This window comes from Podarcis liolepis, assembly GCF_965112155.1.
Source record: "Podarcis liolepis genome assembly, chromosome: 8".
Classification (NCBI taxonomy): Eukaryota; Metazoa; Chordata; class Lepidosauria; order Squamata; family Lacertidae; genus Podarcis; species Podarcis liolepis.
In genome coordinates, this window is record NC_139560.1 from 3171566 (window position 1) to 3191335 (window position 19770).

General features: G+C 49.7%; 1 protein-coding gene across 2 annotated transcripts in view; it reads right to left on the minus strand.

The window, feature by feature from the left end:
* The window catches only part of NAPRT (nicotinate phosphoribosyltransferase), a 34197-nt gene extending 16402 nt beyond the window's left edge, over positions 1–17795 (minus strand). The window contains exons 1-6 of one of the 2 annotated variants that reach the window (XM_083516726.1): positions 17259–17795; positions 7770–8045; positions 6393–6475; positions 4459–4589; positions 2124–2239; positions 876–1069 (exon numbers count right to left, since the gene is read on the minus strand). In XM_083516726.1, the coding sequence (XP_083372852.1) occupies positions 876–1069; positions 2124–2239; positions 4459–4589; positions 6393–6475; positions 7770–8045; positions 17259–17780 (1322 nt within the window). In that variant the 5' untranslated portion in view covers positions 17781–17795. The remainder of the gene's footprint in view (positions 1–875; positions 1070–2123; positions 2240–4458; positions 4590–6392; positions 6476–7769; positions 8046–17258) is intronic. The other variant, XM_083516727.1, reaches the window with a different exon arrangement.
* Positions 17796–19770: the final 1975 nt, after the last annotated feature.

The following is a 19770-nucleotide window of genomic DNA, read 5'->3' on the forward strand; positions in this document are numbered from 1 at the left end:
CTCAGGTTAAGTACTTAATTCGTTCCGGAGGTCCATTCTTAACCTGAAACTGTTCTTAACCTGAAGCACCACTTTAGCTAATGGGGCCTCCCGCTGCTGTGCCGCAAAAGCACAATTTCTGTTCTTATCCTGAAGCAAAGTTCTTAACCTGAAGCATTATTTCTGGGTTAGCCGAGTGTGTAACCTGAAGTGTATGTAACCCGAGGTACCACTGTATAAGGTTTGGGGAATTTTTAAAGAATATTTAGAAAACTATGGAATAAAAAGGAAACATCTTGGCAGAATTAGACTGATCCCTATATTGTATAAATATAAGTTCGTAGGGAGCTGGACCATAAAGAAGGCTGATCGCCAAAGAATTGATGCTTTTGAATTATGGTGCTGGAGGAGACTCTTGAGAGTCCCATGGACTGCAAGAAGATCAAACCTCTCCATTCCGAAGGGGACGACAGAGGACGAGATGGTGGGACAGTGTTCTCGAAGCTACCAGCATGAGTTTGACCAAACTGTGGGAGGCAGTGGAAGACAGGAGTGCCTGGCGTGCTCTGGTCCAGGGGGTCACGGAGAGTTGGACATGACTAAACGACTAAACAACAACAACAAAGCAAAGCCCAATGTAACCTCAGATCGTAAGCACTTGGCCTCAGAACAGTGTGGTACAGTGGTTAGAGTGCCAGACCTGAGAAGAGACCAGGGTTCGAATCCCCACCCGGCTATGAAGCTCAGTGTGTGTGGCCTTGGGGCTCAGTCCCTGCCTCTTAGCCTAACCTACCTCACAGCGTTGTTGTGGCGATAAAATGAGGAGGGAGGCAAGAGACCTTGGGGTGTGAATGCAGTCAAGAATAATGAATTTAAGTTTCGAGTGTAGAGCTTACTTCATCACACAGAAGGTGTCCAAAAGACCCTGGAAGTTTTGTGGGAAGGTGATGGCGTAGGAGACGAAGGCAGCCAGCTCCCCGTGGTTCACTGTCTCCAGCGGGATTTGCAGCAGTTGGCAAACTCGGCTCAGCCACGTCTCCACTAAGGACAGAAAATCCACAGGCTCCTTTCCGTGTCGTGGGATCAGGGTCTGCAGAGAGGAAGAGAGGAGCTATCAGAATCCAGGCCTGGTCACCATCTTGGGATTCTGGACCGACCACCCAGCTGTTAGGATATTTCCATTCCACCTTAAAAGGGAGCAGGCTTTGTGAGTCAGAGAGTCTGCGCATGTCCTGTTCACGGGATGTTTATGTTTCCTATTGCTTTCATAGAATCATAGAATCGTTTTCTCTCTGTGTCGGAGACACTGACGCAGGCAGTCATGTCTTTCTTTGTTCTGATCAACGCTGAATAAAGCTTGTAAATAATGCTCTCCTGAGTGCGACTTCTGCTGTGCATTATCTGCTGATAGAGTGTGCATGAGCTCTGGAATGTGGCAAGGTATTTTCTAGAAACTCATGTCGCTAATCGATGATACTGCGTGCCTACGGGAGATCGATGGATCGTCCGGCAGACGGCTTGGGGCCATGATGGACTTTATCTCCCTGGCAGTATCCCAACACCAGCGATCTCATTGGTGCATTTATTCCGTAAAACTTACGCACCGCTCGGTTGTTTTTAAAAAAGCAAAAGCCCCAGGTTTACGAAGAGGAGCAAACGGTAGATTGAGAAGCAAAAGTAGGAGAAGCAACGCTTTCGAGAAGATAAAATCAACAATAAGGAAAGGCTAAAAAGATGAGTTGAGAAACAAGACCAAGGGTACATATTAATATAGGAATGTATTAGACAAAATGTAAACAAATATACATTAATAAGAGTACATTCAACTGTAAAAAAGGAATATACGAGATAGACAGGAAGTCCAAAGTGTTGGTACAGATATGACTTCGGAATAGTTTTTTGTCCTTGTTTCTCCCCCCCTTCCTTTTTTGTTATCTTTAGATATATAAACTTTGTACATAAATTTTGTATACGTGTTGAAAATTATATGATAATAAGCACTGTATTGTAATGTGATATTCTTTACCGATGTAACATAAGAATGTTAATAAATAAATAAAATTGCAAAAAAAGGGAAAGGCTAAAATTAAAACATTCTACATGCCTCTGCAACCTGTCCCATTCCCCCCCCCCCAAATACTAACCCGCGGGTTCACCTCAGCCAGCGAGGTGAAGGACAAGATGTAAGAATGCGCTACGGTTCCCCGCACTGGAATCCCATAGAGCTTCCCGGCCAGGACGTTGCTGGTAAAATCGAACCCTGGAAGAGAAGGGACTCGTGTCAGGTTTGGGGGGGGGGGGTTTGCATGGTTCCCAGGACCCATTTCCACCAGGCCTTCAGCAGGAACCAAATCGGAAGTGAGCCTCCATGGGTAAGCATAGGCTATCACGGGTGTGGGGGACTCCCTGGTCCTGAATGGGGTAACTGTGCCCCTGAAAGACCAGGTGCACAGCGTGGGAGTCATTTTGGACTCACAGCTGTCCATGGAGGTGCAGGTTAATTCTGTGTCCAGGGTGGCTGTCTACCAGCTCCATCTGGTACGCAGGATGAGACCCTCCCTGCCCACGGACTGTCTTGCCAGAGTGGTGCATGCTCTGGTTATCTCCCGCTTGGACTACTGCAATGCGCTCGACGTGGGGCTACCTTTGAAGGTGACCCGGAAACTACAACTAATCCAGAATGCGGCAGCTAGACTGGTGACTGGTGAGCGGCCGCCAATACCTACGAGTGAGGTTACAGGGAACCAGGCAGAGGGCCTTCTCGGTAGTGGCACCCTCCCTGTGGAACCCCCTCCCAGCAGATGTCAAGGAAATAAACTACCACCAAACTTTTAGAAGACTCTGAAGGCAGCCCTGTTTGGGGAAGCTTTTAATGTTTAACAGACCACTGTATTTTAAGTAGTAGATAGGTAGCCGTGTTGGTCTGCCATAGTCAAAATAAAAAAAATTCCTTCCAGTAGCACCTTAAAGACCAACTAAGTTAGTTCTTGGTATGAGCTTTCGTGTGCAAGCACACTTCTTCAGATACACACTTCTTCAGATACACACGAAAGCTCATACCAAGAACTAACTTAGTTGGTCTTTAAGGTGCTACTGGAAGGAATTTTTTTATTTTGACTATGGCAGACCAACACGGCTACCTATCTACTACTGGAACCATGGAAGGCACCACATTGAGCCGCATGAAATGGAAGTCCATCAACCTGTGTATCTGAAGAAGTGTGCATGCACACGAAAGCTCATACCAAGAACTAACTTAGTTGGTCTTTAAGGTGCTACTGGAAGGAATTTTTTTTATTTTCACTGTATTTTAATACTTTGTTGGAAGCCGCCCAGAGAGGCTGGGGAAACTCTGCCAGATGGACGGGGTATAAATAATAAATTATTATTATTATTATTATTACTACTACTACTACTACTACTATCTCTCTCTTAGCTGAAATCACAAATGTTGACTGCGATCGCAGTGTACTGTTTTCACCCATGATAGGAGAAAATAGGAAAGATGCATTTGGGAAGGAAAAGTCTTCTTCATAAGAGGTACAGCTGCCGAATCTTGAGGGATGGCTTGAAGGCTTTGAGGTTTGGGCCTCCTTTTTCAGGGTTGCTTATTTAATACAAACGTATAAAATTTTGAGAATATATCTGCAAAAAGTCAGCAAGATGCACAAAACAAAGGAAAAACAAAAAAACCCTAATTGTGACCGTAACTGAAGTGTATCTGAAGAAGTGTGCATGCACACGAAAGCTCATACCAAGAACTAACTTAGTTGGTCTTTAAGGTGCTACTGGAAGGAATTGTGGTGGAGTCTCCTTCTTTGGAGGTCTTTAAGCAGAGGCTTGACAACCATATGTCAGGAGTGCTCTGATGGTGTTTCCTGCTTGGCAGGGGGTTGGACTCGATGGCCCTTGTGGTCTCTTCCAACTCTATGATTCTATGATTCTATGAATTTTTTTATTGTGACCGTAACTGTGAATGAGTGCTGTTATTTTCAGGGTTTAAACGGGGAAGGATTAAAATCTCAGGAAGAGCAGCTAAAACTAAGGGGACCAGTCTGTTTTCTGCTCAGCTCAAGGCCTTCTGCAATGAACCCTGCCCCGAATCCATCAGACCCCATAACCAAACCCAACCAGGCTGTCCTGTCCTGCTGGAGGTCTCCACCTCAAATCTCCAAGCATCACTCCTTCCATTACAGTAGAGATGGAGACCCTGCGGCCTTTCTGACATTTCTGGACTACAAATCCCATCATCCTTGACCACTGGCCACCTAAGTTGCAGCTGATGGGAGCTGGAGTCCAGCAACACCCAGAAGTCCCCAGGTGTTTCCCAAACCTAGCTTACGAGCTCTTTGGGTCCTCGTGGTGTCGGTATGGGCAGAGACCAAACCCCAAAAGGAATTCTCTGGTGACAGTAGCAAGGGCAAGGCAGGTGGTGCCGCCTAGTGGCCAGCGAAGGGCGAGTCACGAGTCAGAACCTACCCCCCACATAGGAATACTTGGATGCAGAGAGGCCCCCGTCCGGTCCCTGCGCACGACGCAGCCCCATCTCCATGAGTTTCTTGTCCGGGCCTGCTATGAGCCGGAATCGGGCAGCATTCGTAGCGACGAGGCTGCAAGGAGGAAAAATCAGGTTGAATATTAACCGATCCTTTTATTGCCTTCCAACACAGCAGAGGGTTTCCTTAATGCACTGCTGGGATTTTTATTGGAACAATTCCTTCTTTGCTCTTGGATGAAAGTGCACATTAGAAAGAGCGTCTGCAGCGGTTCTCAACCTGCGGGCCCACCAGATGTTGTTGGACTACAACTCCCATCATCCCTGAGCTCTGGCCTTGCTAGCTAGGGGTGATGGGAGTTGTAGTGCAACATCATCTGGGGATCCACAGGTTGAGAAAGGCTGGGCTAGAGAGCAGGACTCCCCAACGTGGTGCTCTCCTGGATGCCTGCCGGAACACGACCCCCATCATCCCTGACCCTCTGGCCCCACTGGCTGGGAGTGATGGGTACTGGAGTCCAATAACATCTGCATGGCTGAGGGACACCAGGTGAAAGGGGGGAAACCTCCAAGAGGGAAAGCATGGCTGGGCTGTGTGTTCGATCCAGAAAAACTGTTTTCCTAAAGTTCGGATGGACAAATGTTTGAATGCGCCCTCCCTGTTCTCCACACAGTCCCACAAAATCCTCTATGCATCTCTAGATAGACATTTGCGTCCAATTATGACATCTCCGGGGACGCGGGTGGCGCTGTGGGTTAAACCACAGAGCCTAGGACTTGCCGATCAGAAGGTCGGCGGTTTGAATCCCTGCGATGGGGTGCGCTCCCGTTGCTCGGTCCCTGCTCCTGCCAACCTAGCAGTTTGAAAGCACTTCAAAGTACAAGTAGATAAATAGGCATCACTCCAGCGGGAAGGTAAACGGCGTTTCCTTGCGCTGCTGTGGTTCGCTAAAAGCGGCTTAGTCCTGCTGGCCACATGACCCGGAAGCTGTACGCTGGCTCCCTTGGCCAATAAAGCGAGATGAGCGCCGCAACACCAGAGTCGGCCATGACTGGACCTAATGGTCAGGGGTCCCTTTACCTTATGACATCTCCAGTCCTTTGGAAAATGCGCTGCCCCCCAGGCCTAATGGAAGCCTGCTTCACCGGTTGCAAACCCACACACAGAATTCACAACAGTGCTGCAAACACAGCAATTTTTTTAATGTGCAGAAGCATCGAGCGTTGCCCCCTCTGCTCCAAAGGGCTCCTTTGTCTTCTGCTTGCGGGAAGCAATTTCCGTGTAGGAATTTGGCAACCTGCCAAGCGGCCTCTAGGAGAATTTCCCTGCCACCCTATACCCCCAAGTCCAGAGTCCACAGGGGCAATGTGCACCAATTATAGTCTCAGCACGACAGATCTGTCAGGAGTTCGGCCTGCACTCGAGTAGGACCTTAGCAGAGACACACGCCCGACTGGCATGTTCTCTCCCTCCTGGTCGATCGTTCGGGAGCTTCACAAGCTTTCTTCAGCCCGAACATCACAGCGACCGATGCCAACAGACACCGGCACACTTAGGGATCTGCAGAGTTTGCGCATCATGCGTGACAGACCACAGCAACTCAGCATTTTGGCTAATCTACTTTATTTACATATAAACACACACGGAGCACTGCAACATGGCTCCCTCTCTCTCTAGTATCAGACAGCAAAGAGAAAAAGGACAATAGACCCACTTCACGGAACACAGTAACACAAACATCCTGTCTCCATCACTTCCCACTCTGTGGAGTCAAAACATATATTGTCATGTGAAAGACAACAATCCCATGACTGCAATCACGGAGCAGGAATTCTAACAAGATCCTGCCGTCAGTGTTAACCAAAACACAGAGGCTGGAAGAAAAGGAGGTCCTCCGGCCCCCGCTCACATCCTCACCTGGCGTAGTTCACCAAACACAGCAAGGTGGTCTCTAGAAGCTGTATCACCAGCAAGGGACCTTTCACCTGCAGCACCGGCACCTACAGGAAGGAATTCAGAAACACACCTGTACCATGGACTCCTTTGCAACCAATCAGGACCTGTCATTTTTTGCTACGGTTTTAGAGAACTCCAGGCATCACCCCCTACAGGCCTGCTTCTTCTGCATCTGAAGGCTCCTTCAGGTGAAGTTTTAAAAGGAAGCACCTTTTGTTAAAAGTACTTAGGTAACAAAGGGCAGAAATGCATACCGTATTTTTCGCTTCATAAGACACACTTTTTCCCTCCTAAAAAGTAAGGGGAAATGTGTGTGCGTCTTATGGAGCAAATGCAGGCGGGAAAAGCCCCCAGGAGCCACACGCACTCTCCACGCGGCTCTTGGGGGCTTTTCCCTGAGGAGAGAGAAGGAACTGACTGGATTTTAGAAGGGGAATGCAAGAAAAAAAGTCTGGGGTGCATACAAGCTCTGCTCAGAGCTCCCTTTAAAGAATATTTTTTTTCCTTGCATTTCCCCTCTAAAAACTAGGTGCGTCTTATGGTCAGGTGCATCTTATGGGGCACGAAAAACATGGTGCTTTCCCTCCCCCCCCCCCAGACTTTGCAGCAAAAAATATTTGTTGTTGTTGAGTCGTTTAGTCGTGTCCGACTCTTCATGACCCCCTGGACCAGAGCAGGCCAGGCACTCCTGTCTTCCGCTGCCTCCCGCAGTTTGGTCAGACTCATGCTGGTAGCTTTGAGAACAAAAAATATTAATTGATATATAATCCCTCGTAAGCTCAAAGAAAGCCAGAATGCTTAGAGTGTCAGACTAGGACCTGGGAGACAAATCCAGCTATGAAGCTCACCTTGGAGTCAATCACTGCCTCTCAGACTAGGCTACCTCACAGGGTTGTTGTGAGGAGTAAATGGGAGGTGGGGGAGAATCTTGAAATCCTTGAAGGAAAAGGTGGCAAATAAAGGTAAGAAATAATAATAATATAGCTAGGCAATTTGCAACGTTATAAAAATATATTTTAAAAACCACCACTATTTAAAGCAACACAAATCAATCAGAAAAGATGTTCTGAAATACGAATGCAAACAAGAACAATTAGTTACAGATAGGTAGCCGTGTTGGTCTGCCATAGTCAAAATAAAAAAATTCCTTCCAGTAGCACCTTAAAGACCAACTAAGTTAGTTCTTGGTATGAGCTTTCGTGTGCATGCTCATACCAAGAACTAACTTAGTTGGTCTTTAAGGTGCTACTGGAAAGAACAATTAGCACATGGATTACAATAACCACCACAAACTGACTAAAATAGACAAATTCAGCAAAGACAATTGGTCCCACCCACCAGATGTGCAAATATGCATTTCCTATCAAGTATGAAGATGTCTTTGTGAGTTTGTGTGCGCGATCCGAGAGGTTCTCGATGTGCGACCCCAAACGCCTTTGTCCGCTCAACACCTTGCAGGTAGAAACTACTCCTTGAAAACACCCACCCTGGCGAAGACAACGGATCCCTCTGGAGCGGCGGAGACGGAAACTTCAGACGCATCCACCGTGCGCAGGTAATCGAAGAAAGCTTTCTCTGTGGTAGCGGGAAGGACAGATTCGAGATACTCGATGTCTGGAAAGGAAGGATTCACACCAAGAAACTGTGAGCGACAGGGGAAGTTTCCAAGGGACGGTTTGAAGGAAAAGGGACGAAGCCCAGAAAAGCTGAAAGCGTTTTTAAAAAACCCAAAACTAAACACCCTTTCGGCTTTCCCAGCTGCTATTTTCTTTATAATGGTGTTAGCAGAAGCAGATTTTTATATTGAGCATCACGAAATCAGTCGCTTTAAGGCAGCAACTCTATGCAACAGAAGATGGAGAAAACTCACGCCAGATCCAAACCCTGATCAGGAGCAAGGAGCTGGTCCAAGCCTATCAGAGGGGTGAAAATCCTGAGCCTTTAAAATAAGAGATCCACTGACACTACCTTTTTCTCCAGGTAGCATTTGACTAAGCTGAACAGAGTTAGGATGCAGCTTAAGACCTCCTTGCCCAATCCTGTCACACCTCCAGAAACCCGCACAGTCGTACCTTGGTTTTCAAACGGCCTAGTTCTCAAGGGTTTTGGCTCCCAAATGCCGCAAACCCGGAAGTGACTGCTTCGGTTTGCGAACTATTTTTGGAAGGCGAACGTCCATCAGGGCTTCCGACTGGAGCTTCCGACAGCCAATCAGAAGCCGCGCTTTGGTTTCCGAACGTTTTGGAAGGCGAATGGACTTCCAGAATGGATTCCGCTCAATTTCCAAGGTACGAATGTATATAAATTGCTCGCTTTTCACTGGGTGAAGGTGTTCCTATCTCTTAGGCATGTGGGTGCTGATATGGCTGGGTTTTTAGAGGTGATGGTTTTGGTGTTTGCCTTTTGGTTGGGAAGGAAAGGCTCCAATGTTTCTCTTTTTTAATTGAGTGTTGTGGAGGAACACTTTTAGCTGATTTGTAATCATATTTTTGCATTATAGACCTCTTGCTAATTCTCTTCCGAGATTCTGTTACAGCAAAGAGCAGCAAAACGAACAAGCACATATACATGGGACAAGTGTTCTGGAGGCCCTTCTTGACCTGTCTGGAAAATAATTATAGTGAAATGAAATTGCGGACAGCATTAGAGATGGGAGCAGAGGGAGAAAAATGATGAAGTAATTGTATTATAGAGATTTCTGTAATAGATAAGAGTCTGATATATGAACCTGGAGGTGTGGGTCAGAAGTCAGTTTACAAAGCAATGCAATTATTATTACTATTATTTTAGTTTTCAATTACAACGATCCAATAACAGCCTCATTATAATAATGCCAAATTATAATACACTTACTAATACCAATCATTCAGAGGCCAAATTATAAAACTTAGGTGGGCCCCGACATGCTAGTATTGATGGTTTGACAATTTACTTTATTCCTGCATTCCAAATTCTTATTACATAATTTCCATTACACTCCAGTAAAAATAACAATCCCTTATACAGCAACTGCAATATTAACAACTCCCATTCGTATTGACACATTAAATGATCTCAGCAATGTAATTGTTTGATTTGAAGTCAAATTGTGAAATTTTAGAAATTTAATAAAAATTATAATACCTAAAACCATGGGGACGAGTGCTCTCAGACGCACAAAAAAAGCCACAATAACACACACACCCTAAATACTTTCAGAAGATCTGTTTGCCAGGCCTTCAATTTTTTTTTTATCTGTTCTGTTTGCAAAACCCAACCTCATTATTTCTACTCATCCATGGCCCTGGGCTTTGTTAACAACGTCCAGTCAACAACAGCCCAAACCACAAAGGGAAGAAACTCGTGCTGGGATGTGATGCAAACGGCAGAAGGACAAATCCCAGCTGAATCACAATGTGAAGCCGCGAGCGGGGATGAAGATTCGGGGGAATCAGGGCAGGCAGAAGAAAGCACTGCTTGCAGCACAGAGTTAAACTGCGGAACTCACTGCCACAGGAGGCAGGGAGCGCCAGCAACCTACCGTATTTTTCGCTCCATAAGACACACTTTTTTCCTCCTAAAAGGGGGAAGTGTCTGTGCATCTTATGTGTGGTTGATCGCTAGCTCCCTTTCCGGCCCCTTGCCCAGGCCTCCACTCTTGAATGTTCTGCAGGCGGAGGCTGTTTGTTCCCCCAGCGACGTGTGACTGGCTGATTAGATTATCTGTCTGGAAACTGCAGAAACGGCTCCCTTGCCTTTCCTAAAGAATCTGCAGAACTGTGAGTTGAACCCCATAAAAACAGGATTTCCCCCCCCTTTGCAAAGTAAGCTCAACAACTTTTGAGCTGATCCTCAAAAAAAGGGGCTTTCCCCCTTTCCTCCACTAAAAACTAGATGCGTCTTATAGTCAGGTGTGTCTTATGGGGCGAAAAATACGGTACATGGCTTGAAAAGAGGACTGGACAAATTCACAGAGGAGAGGGCTATGGACGGCTGCTTAGCCAGGATGGCTATCCTCGAACTCCACAGATGCTTCTGAATACCCGTTGCTGGAAACTGCAGGAGAGGAGAGATGCTCGTGAGCTCGGGTACCGCTTGCAGGTTTCCTACAGGCCACTGTGAGAAAAGGATGCTGGACTAGACGGGCCGCTGACCTGAATCAACAGGCCCTTCTAATGTTCTTATGAACCAGGAAGACGTCTCCGTGTAACATGGAGGAGCCACATGGGCATGTATCCCACCTGTCCCTCCCTCTCTTCCTTAGAGGACCCTTGTACCTACGGGACCACCTGTCCCGTGGGTCTGCCCCGCGGAGGACCTTAAGGTCCATAAATAGAAACACCCTAGAGGTCCTGGGCCCTAAGGAAGTCAGATTAGCCTCAACCAGAGGCAGGGCCTTTTCAACACTGGCTCTGGCCTGGTGGAACGCTCTGTCTCATGAGACCAGGGCCCTGCAGGATCTGATTTCTTTCCGCAGGGCCTGTAAGACGGAGTTGTTCCGCCTGGGCTTTGGCTTGGAATCAACTTGATCCCCCCCCCTTTCCTTTTTCCTTTCTCCTTCTGTGATGGAACTCCTATTTGGGGACTTCCCTGGCTTTTTTCTGGCCCACATAGGACCAGTCTGGACAGCTGGCCCGGGTGAAGACTTGACATTTTCACACCCCCCCCAAAAAAAGTTTTTGATTTGAGTTCCTACTGAAATGAGGCTGCATTTTAATGTTGTATCTTTAATCTTGTTTTTAAGTTGTATTTCAATCAATTGTTTCATACTGGTGTTAGCTGCCCTGAGCCCGGTCTTGGCTGGGGAGGGCGGGGTATAAATAAAATGTAATATAATAATAATAATAACAACAACAGTGAGCCGGCCCGCTGGTAGAAAAGTTTGCTGACCCCAGCTCTAGAACCACAGGATGACAACGGGGACTCCGGCATCAGGCTACACGGTGTGAACAAGTAGTAGTAGTAGTAGTAGTAGTAGTAGTAGTAGTAATAATAATAATAATAATAATAATAATAATAATAATAATAATAATAATAATTTATTATTTATGCCCCGCCCATCTGGCTGGGCTTCCCCAGCCACTCTGGGAGGCTTTCAACAAAATATTAAAATACACTAATGCATCAAACATTAAAAGCTTCCCTAAACAGGGCTGCCTTCAAAACAAGAACTTGGCATGACAGAGTCACTGGTGAAACAACATCCGTGCAGGGGGTGAATTGAGGGGGCTGGACTAGATGACCCCGTGGGTCCCTTCCAACTCTAAGATTCTACGTTTGAACAACAACAATTTCATTATTTTATATATACCCACCCCATCTGTCTGGGTTGCCCCAGCCACTCTGAGTTGTTTGATTCCCACACACATAAAAACATAACAAAACATCAACTATTAAAAACAAAAATATGAAGAGGGGTTTTTGATGCGTGGCTGGCTGGCAGGAAGGACCACAAACAAACAGAAAATATATATTAAGCATACAGTGGTGCCTCGCAAGACGAAATTAATTCGTTCCGCAAGTTTTTTCTTCTTGCGAGTTTTTCGTCTTGCGAAGCACGGTTTCCCATAGGAATGCATTGAAAATCAATTAATGCGTTCCTATGGAGACCGCCTTCAGACCAGGTCCAGGGACAGTCTGTCCCCAGACCTCTTCTGAAGGCTGGCGGGGGAAGAAGGACTTTTCTCCCCACCGCCAGCCTTCAGAACAGCCTTCTGAAGGCTGGCGGTGGGAAGAAAAGCCCTTCTCCCGCCGCCAGCCTTCAGAAGAGTTCCCGGAGGGCTGCCTAGGCTGCGGATAGCAGCCTGCTGCCCGGTGCGAGGCAGACATCTGCAGCTTGGGGTGCCCTGCAGGACTTCCCCGCAGGGCTCTGCAAGCTGCGAATGTCTGCCCCGCGCGAATGGCGCTCTGCTTAACAGCGCCCCTTGTGCGGGGCAGCAGGCTGCTATCCGCAGCTTGGAGAGCCCTGCGGGGAAGTCCTGCAGGGCTCCCCAAGCTGCGAATGTCTGCCCCGCGCGAAGGGCGCTCTGCTTAACAGCGCCCCTTGTGCGGGGCAACAGGCTGCTATCCGCAGCTTGCAGAGCCCTGCGGGGAAGTCCTGCAGGGCTCCCCAAGCTGTGAATGTCTGCCCCGCGCGAGGGGCGCTCTGCTAAAGAGCGCCCCTCGTGCGGGGCAGCAGGCTGCTATCCGCAGCTTGGAGAGCCCTGCGGGGAAGTCCTGCAGGGCTCCCCAAGCTGCAGATGTCTGCCCCGCGCGAGGGGCGCTCTGTGCGGGGCAGCAGGCTGCTATCCGCAGCTTGCAGAGCCCTGCGGGGAAGTCCTGCAGGGCTCCCCAAGCTGCAGATGTCTCCCCCGCGCGAGGGGCGCTCTGTGCGGGGCAGCAGGCTGCTATCCGCAGCTTGCAGAGCCCTGCGGGGAAGTCCTGCAGGGCTCCCCAAGCTGCGAATGTCTGCCCCACGCGAGGGGCAGCAGGCTGCTATCCGCAGCTTGCAGAGCCCTGCGGGGAAGTCCTGCAGGGCTCCCCAAGCTGTGAATGTCTGCCCCGCGCGAGGGGCGCTCTGCTAAAGAGCGCCCCTCGTGCGGGGCAGCAGGCTGCTATCCGCAGCTTGGAGAGCCCTGCGGGGAAGTCCTGCAGGGCTCCCCAAGCTGCAGATGTCTGCCCCGCGCGAGGGGCGCTCTGTGCGGGGCAGCAGGCTGCTATCCGCAGCTTGCAGAGCCCTGCGGGGAAGTCCTGCAGGGCTCCCCAAGCTGCAGATGTCTGCCCCGCGCGAGGGGCGCTCTGTGCGGGGCAGCAGGCTGCTATCCGCAGCTTGCAGAGCCCTGCGGGGAAGTCCTGCAGGGCTCCCCAAGCTGCAGATGTCTGCCCCGCGCGAGGGGCGCTCTGTGCGGGGCAGCAGGCTGCTATCCGCAGCTTGCAGAGCCCTGCGGGGAAGTCCTGCAGGGCTCTCCAAGCTGCGAATGTCTGCCCCACGCGAGGGGCAGCAGGCTGCTATCCGCAGCTTGCAGAGCCCTGCGGGGAAGTCCTGCAGGGCTCCCCAAGCTGTGAATGTCTGCCCCGCGCGAGGGGCGCTCTGCTAAAGAGCGCCCCTCGTGCGGGGCAGCAGGCTGCTATCCGCAGCTTGGAGAGCCCTGCGGGGAAGTCCCGCAGGGCTCCCCAAGCTGCGAATGTCTGCCCCGCGCGAGGGGCGCTCTGCTAAAGAGCGCCCCTTGCGCGGGGCAGCATGCTGCTATCCGCAGCCTAGGCAGCCCTCCGGGAACTCTTCTGAAGGCTGGCGGGGGAGAAGGGCTTTTCTTCCCACCGCCAGCCTTCAGAACAGCCTTCTGAATGTTGGCGGTGGGGAGGAAAACCTTCCTCCCACCGCAAGTCTTCAAAACAGGTCCGGGAACAGAGGAGAAGCGCTGCGTGCCTTCCCCTCTGTTCCCGGACCTGTCCTGAAGGCTTGCGGTGGGAGGAGGGCTTTCCTCCCCACCGCCAACATTCAGAATGCTGTTCTGAATGTTGGCGGTGGGGAGGAAAAACCCTCCTCCCACCGCAAGCCCTGGGAACAGAGGAGAAGCGCTGCCGCCTTCTCCTCTGTTCCCGGACCTCCCACCACAAGCCTTCAGGACAGGTCTGGGAACAGAGGAGAAGGTGCGCTGCGCTTCCCCACTGTCCCAGGAGATTTCCCTATGGGCTTTCGTCTTGCGAAGCAAGCCCATAGGGAAATTCGTCTTGCGAAGCCTCTAAAAGTCGGAAAACCCTTTCGTCTTGCGGGTTTTTCGTTTAGCGAGGCATTCGTCTTGCGGGGTACCACTGTATAATAAATGAGTATGGTTGGTTGGAGGAGAAAATCTGTTTAAGATAATACAGTGGTACCTCGGGTTAAGTACCTAATTTGTTCCGGAGGTCCGTTCTTAACCTGAAACTGTTCTTAACCTGAAGCACCAATGGAGCTAATGGGGCCTCCTGCTGCTGCCACGCCACCGGAGCACGATTTCTGTTCTCATCCTGAAGCAAAGTTCTTAACGTTTCCGAGCACAATTCAAAGTGTTGGTGCTGACCTTTAAAGCCCTAAACGGCCTCAGTCCAGTATACCTGAAGGAGCGTCTCCACCCCCATCGTTCTGCCTGGACACTGAGGTCCAGCACCGAGGGCCTTCTGGCGGTTCCCTCACTGCAAGAAGCCAAGTTACAGGGAACCAGGCAGAGGGCCTTCTCGGTAGTGGCGCCCTCCCTGTGGAACGCCCTCCCACCAGATGTCAAAGAGAACAACAACTACCAGACTTTTAAAAGGCATCTGAAGGCAGCCCTGTTTAGGGAAGCTTTTAATGTTTGATGTATCACAGTATTTTAATATTCTTTTGGAAGCCGCCCAGAGTGGCTGGGGAAACCCAGCCAGATGGGCGGGGTATAAATAATAAATTATTATTATTATATTATTATTATTAACCTGAAGCACTATTTTTGGGTTAGCGGAGTCTGTAACCTGAAGCGTATGTAACCTGAAGCGTATGTAACCCGAGGTACCACTGTACACAGAAAATTCTGTTGAACTGATACTGGACTAAGTCTGTAAGCAAAGTCTGAGATACCACTTTCAAAGAGAGATAATTTTCTGGTGTTTTTAGATGAACGGGTTATCAGGATTTTAACTCGGTCCACAAGGCTGTGACAGAGACGGCGCATGGGTTAGGTGTCACAGGAGATAAAGGCATAATTATGTACACACACAAACAGCCTTTGCTGCGTAGCTGGACTCATTCCTGTTTCCCACGCCCAAATTTCAGTCAAGCTCAGCCTCTTCTCCTCTCTTCTCCCTTGCCAACTCCATTCCCAGTTCCAAGTTATGGAAATTTACAGAGAGAGCAGGTTCTTTCTCCCCTGCTGATCAAAGGTTAGCAGGGAAAGGTGCCAGAAGCCCTCGGGAAACCCAGCGATATCAGGAAATATCTGCAAAGCCCAGGGAAATGCCTTTATACTCTGGCGAAGTAAATGTTTCACTTAGCACATGGTCTGGCGTCTGCCAAATGGGAAAATGTCAGGCCACACTTGAAAAAGAGCTGAAGAGGAAAGCAGGGGGGGGGGGCATGGATCAGGGGCGCAGTGGTCACATGCTCTGCTTCCACAGTGGGAAGCAGCAATGATTCTGAGTGCCTGTTGCTGGAAACCACAGGAAATGAGTTTTCCTCTTGTGCTCAAATCCTATTTGCGGATTTCCCAAAACAGCATCTTGTTGGCCACTATGAGAGCAGAATGCTGGACTGGATGGGCCATGGGCCTGATCCTGCAGGCACTTATGTCCTCCCTCCACTTCCACTCCCCCCTCCTCAATTCTTCTGTCAATTTTCTCGTATCAAAATTTAGATTGTATCTTCCTCGGGGCAGGGACTTCCCATCGTGCACCAGGCACTAAATAAATACCTCCACCTAAAGTAAAGGTATGGGACACGGGTGGCGCTGTGGTCTAAACCACAGAGCCTAGGACTTGCCAATCAGACGGTCGGTGGTTCGAATCCCCGTGGCTTGCTTGGTCCCAGTTCCTGCCAACCTAGCAGTTCGAAAGCAGGGGTCCCTTTACTTTTAAAGGTAAAGGGACCCCTGACAGTTAAGTCCAGTCGCGGACGACTCTGGGGTTGCGGCCCTCATCTCGCTTTACTGGCCGAGGGAGCCAACGTTTGTCCGCAGGCAGCTTCCGGGTCATGTGGCCAGCATGACTAAGCCGCTTCTGGCGAACCAGAGCAGTGCACGGAAACGCCATTTACCTTCCTGCCAGAGCAGTACCTATTTATCTACTTGCACTGGCATACTTTTGAACTGACCTCTTTTGCAAGATCAGCTCCTGCATGTGCTTTAAAAACATGCAGACTTTTGAGTTACATGGGGTTCTTAAGTCCTATGGGAAAAGGGAGTCCATTACCCAGCTATGTGCAGAGCAGAAGTGGACCCGGCAAGGTTGCTCTCAACACAGCTGAGAATTAGCTCCCCTTTCACTTGGCAGGACAAATCCTGCAACCCAGGAAGTCAGACCTGCCGCATGAGAGCCATACGCTCAACACACAAGCCAGTCGCTCCACAAAGCAGTTTAACCACCTTCTTCAAACCTCACAAATTAGGAAGGTTACCTAATTCGGAGCGCAACCCGAAAATATTTAAGGTGAAGCGTATTCATCCTGAGGTATGATGGTATTCTGTTGGAAGCCGCCCAGAGTGGCTGGGAAAACCCAGCCAGAAGGGCGGGGTATAAATAATAAATTATTATTATTTCTTCCCCGCCTCCTCCCAGAGGAGGGCAACCAAAATGGTCAAAGGCCTGGAAACGATGCCTTATGAGGAATGGCTAAGGGAGCTGGGCATGTTTAGCCTGGAGAAGAGGAGGTTAAGGGGTGATATGATAGCCATGTTCAAATATATAAAAGGATGTCACATAGAGGAGGGAGAAAGGTTGTTTTCTGCTGCTCCAGAGAAGCGGACACGGAGCAATGGATCCAAACTACAAGAAAGAAGATTCCACCTAAACATTAGGAAGAACTTCCTGACAGTAAGAGCTGTTTGACAGTGGAATTTGCTGCCAAGGAGTGTGGTGGAGTCTCCTACTTTGGAGGTCTTTAAGCAGAGGCTTGACAACCATATGTCAGGAGTGCTCTGATGGTCTTTTCTGCTTGGCAGGGGGTTGGACTCGATGGCCCTTGTGGTCTCTTCCAACTCTATGATTCTATGATTCCTCCCCATCGATCAGTTCAGCTGCGCGGCTGCCTGGAGCGCGGAGCCTCTGGCCACGTGCAGAGTGCTTCCCTGGGAAGAAGACCCCCGCCCCCCTGCACCCTTTCCTTGACTTGCCAAGCCTTTGCGCCCCCCTCCACCCCGCGCTCACCTGCCGGGGAGAATCGGAAGGCGCGCAGGAAGGCGAGGCACTCGGCCAGGCCGGCGCTGAGCGCGAAGGCGCCCTGGAAGGGGCATCGGCGGAAGAAGAGCTCGAAGGCGGCCGCCTCGCGGTGCCGCCCGCTCCGCCAGTAGCCGTACGCCATGGTGAACTGGTACAGGTCGGTGAGCAGCGCCAGAGACCCGCCGCGCCACGGCGGAGGCGCCTCCGCGCCGGGGGGACCCGGCTCGCCCATGGCACCCAGACGCGCCCGCCGCTGCGCCCTGTGCGCCCTCGAAGGCGCGCCGAGGACACCAGGCTCCGGAGTCCCGCGGCGGCGCCCTGTTGCCCCACGTGCCAAGGGGGCAGCCCTGGGCGGGGCGGCAGGAGGGCAGGCGCCGCCTCCCCCCTAAGGCGCCTGGGAGATGTAGGCCGAGGGCAAGCGGCTGGAGCGCGCACGCCAGACTCGGGAAGGGATCGCGGTGCATGGCGTGCCCTCTCCATCCCCTTGCGGGACCACGAACCATCAGCCATCCCACCCAGTGCCGGATTTACGCATAAGCTAAGCAAGCTATAACTTAGGGCCCCACTCACTTGCAACCCCCCAAAAAACCCGGGGGGAAACACTGGATGTACATTTCCAAAAGATAAGATAAAAACAAAAAGAATAAAACCTACAGACAGCAACAGTGTTTTGTGTTGTGTAGGCGCTAATGATGTAAGTCATGGGCCCCGCCTGCTCCCTAAAATATCACTGGTTTGCTCCTTTCTATATAGAGTGCCTACATGCTTTTGAATTATGGTGCTGGAGGAGACTGTTGAGAGTCTCATGTACTCAAGATCAACCTCAGGTGGTACCTCAGGTTAAGAACTTAATTCATTCTGGAGGTCCGTTCTTCACCTGAAACTGTTCTTAACCTGAGGTACCACTTTAACTAATGGGGCCTCCTGCTGCTGCTGTGCCGCCGCCACACAATTTCTGTTCTCATCCTGAAACAAAGTTCTTAACCCGAGGTACTATTTCTGGGTTCCATCTCCTTGTATTTGTCCAGTTCTCCTTTAAAGCCATCCAAGTTAATGGCCATCACATCTTGCAGAAGTGAATCCGTAGCTTAACTATGTGCTCTGCGAAGCACGCAGTTCACATATAGAAACAGGGAAAGCTTATACTGAACCAGACCCCGGGGTCCATCAGTGTATTGTGTGCACTGACCAGCTGTGGCTTTCTAGAATTTTAGGCAGCAAGTTCTTCCCATCTCTGCTACCTAGAGATGCCAGGGACCGAACCAGAGATCCCTTGCAGGCACAGCAGGTGCTCAGGCATTGATCAGTGATGGTTGGGCCAATGAGGTGACTTTTACCTTTGAACAGCAGGATGCAATCCAACCATGATTGCGTACTGCCCACAAATTTCCTCTCCACCGCTGATTTTTTTTTTTTAACCATAGGATTTAACAGCAGCCATTTATTACGAGTGGAAAGCAGTGTGAGAACTAAAGCAGTCCCTCCTGTTTGAACACCCCAACACCGAAGCATTAAGAATCAAAGCTCCATTAACAATTTCATGATCCCATAAGAAACTTGTGTTGTTGTTTAGTCGTTTAGTCGTGTCCGACTCTTCGTGACCCCATGGACCAGAGCACGCCAGGCACTTCTGTCTTCCACTGCCTCCCAGTTTGGTCAAATTCATGCTGGTAGCCTCGAGAACACTATCCAACCATCTCGTCCTCTGTCGTCCCCTTCTCCTTGTGCCCTCCATCTTTCCCAACATCAGGGTCTTTTCCAGGGAGTCTTCTCTTCTCATGAGGTGGCCAAAGTATTGGAGCCTCAGCTTCAGCATCTGTACTTCCAGTGAGCACTCAGGGCTGATTTCCTTCAGAATGGAGAGGTTTGATCTTCTTGCAGTCCATGGGACTCTCCAGAGTCTCCTCCAGCTCCAGAATTCAAAAGCATCAATTCTTCGGCGATCAGCCTTCTTTACGGTCCAGCTCTCACTTCCATACATCACTACTGGGAAAACCATAGCTTTTACTATACGGACCTTTGTTGGCAAGGTGATGTCTCTACTTTTTAAGATGCTGTCTAGGTTTGTCATTGCTTTTCTCCCAAGAAGCAGGTGTCTTTTAATTTCGTGGCTGCTGTCACCTGGCTTTAAAAAATAATCCAATGACTACATTACATTTTGACCAATGCTAGCAAGAGGACATGGAGAAATCTTCTCACCCCAAGGCTGAGAGAGGCACCAGATTCTAGTATCCTAAGTGAGCTACAGAAATAGGGCCAACCTGTGTTAAGAGCCCAGGAGGTGCAGCGTTCAGAGCTAAAAGAGTGTGATTTCCTTAACTATACAGAGGTGTGAGCATTGCACCTGCTTTGTTGCTCATGCTGAGGTGCGTTTGCTTAATTAAGGGGATGCAACGTGGCCCGTGGAAATTACCGAATGTTCCCATTCTTAATTCCTCCTCTCCGATTTCAAAGCAAAGATGGAATTTCACCTTCCTGCTAGTTATCAGGCTTAGTCGTA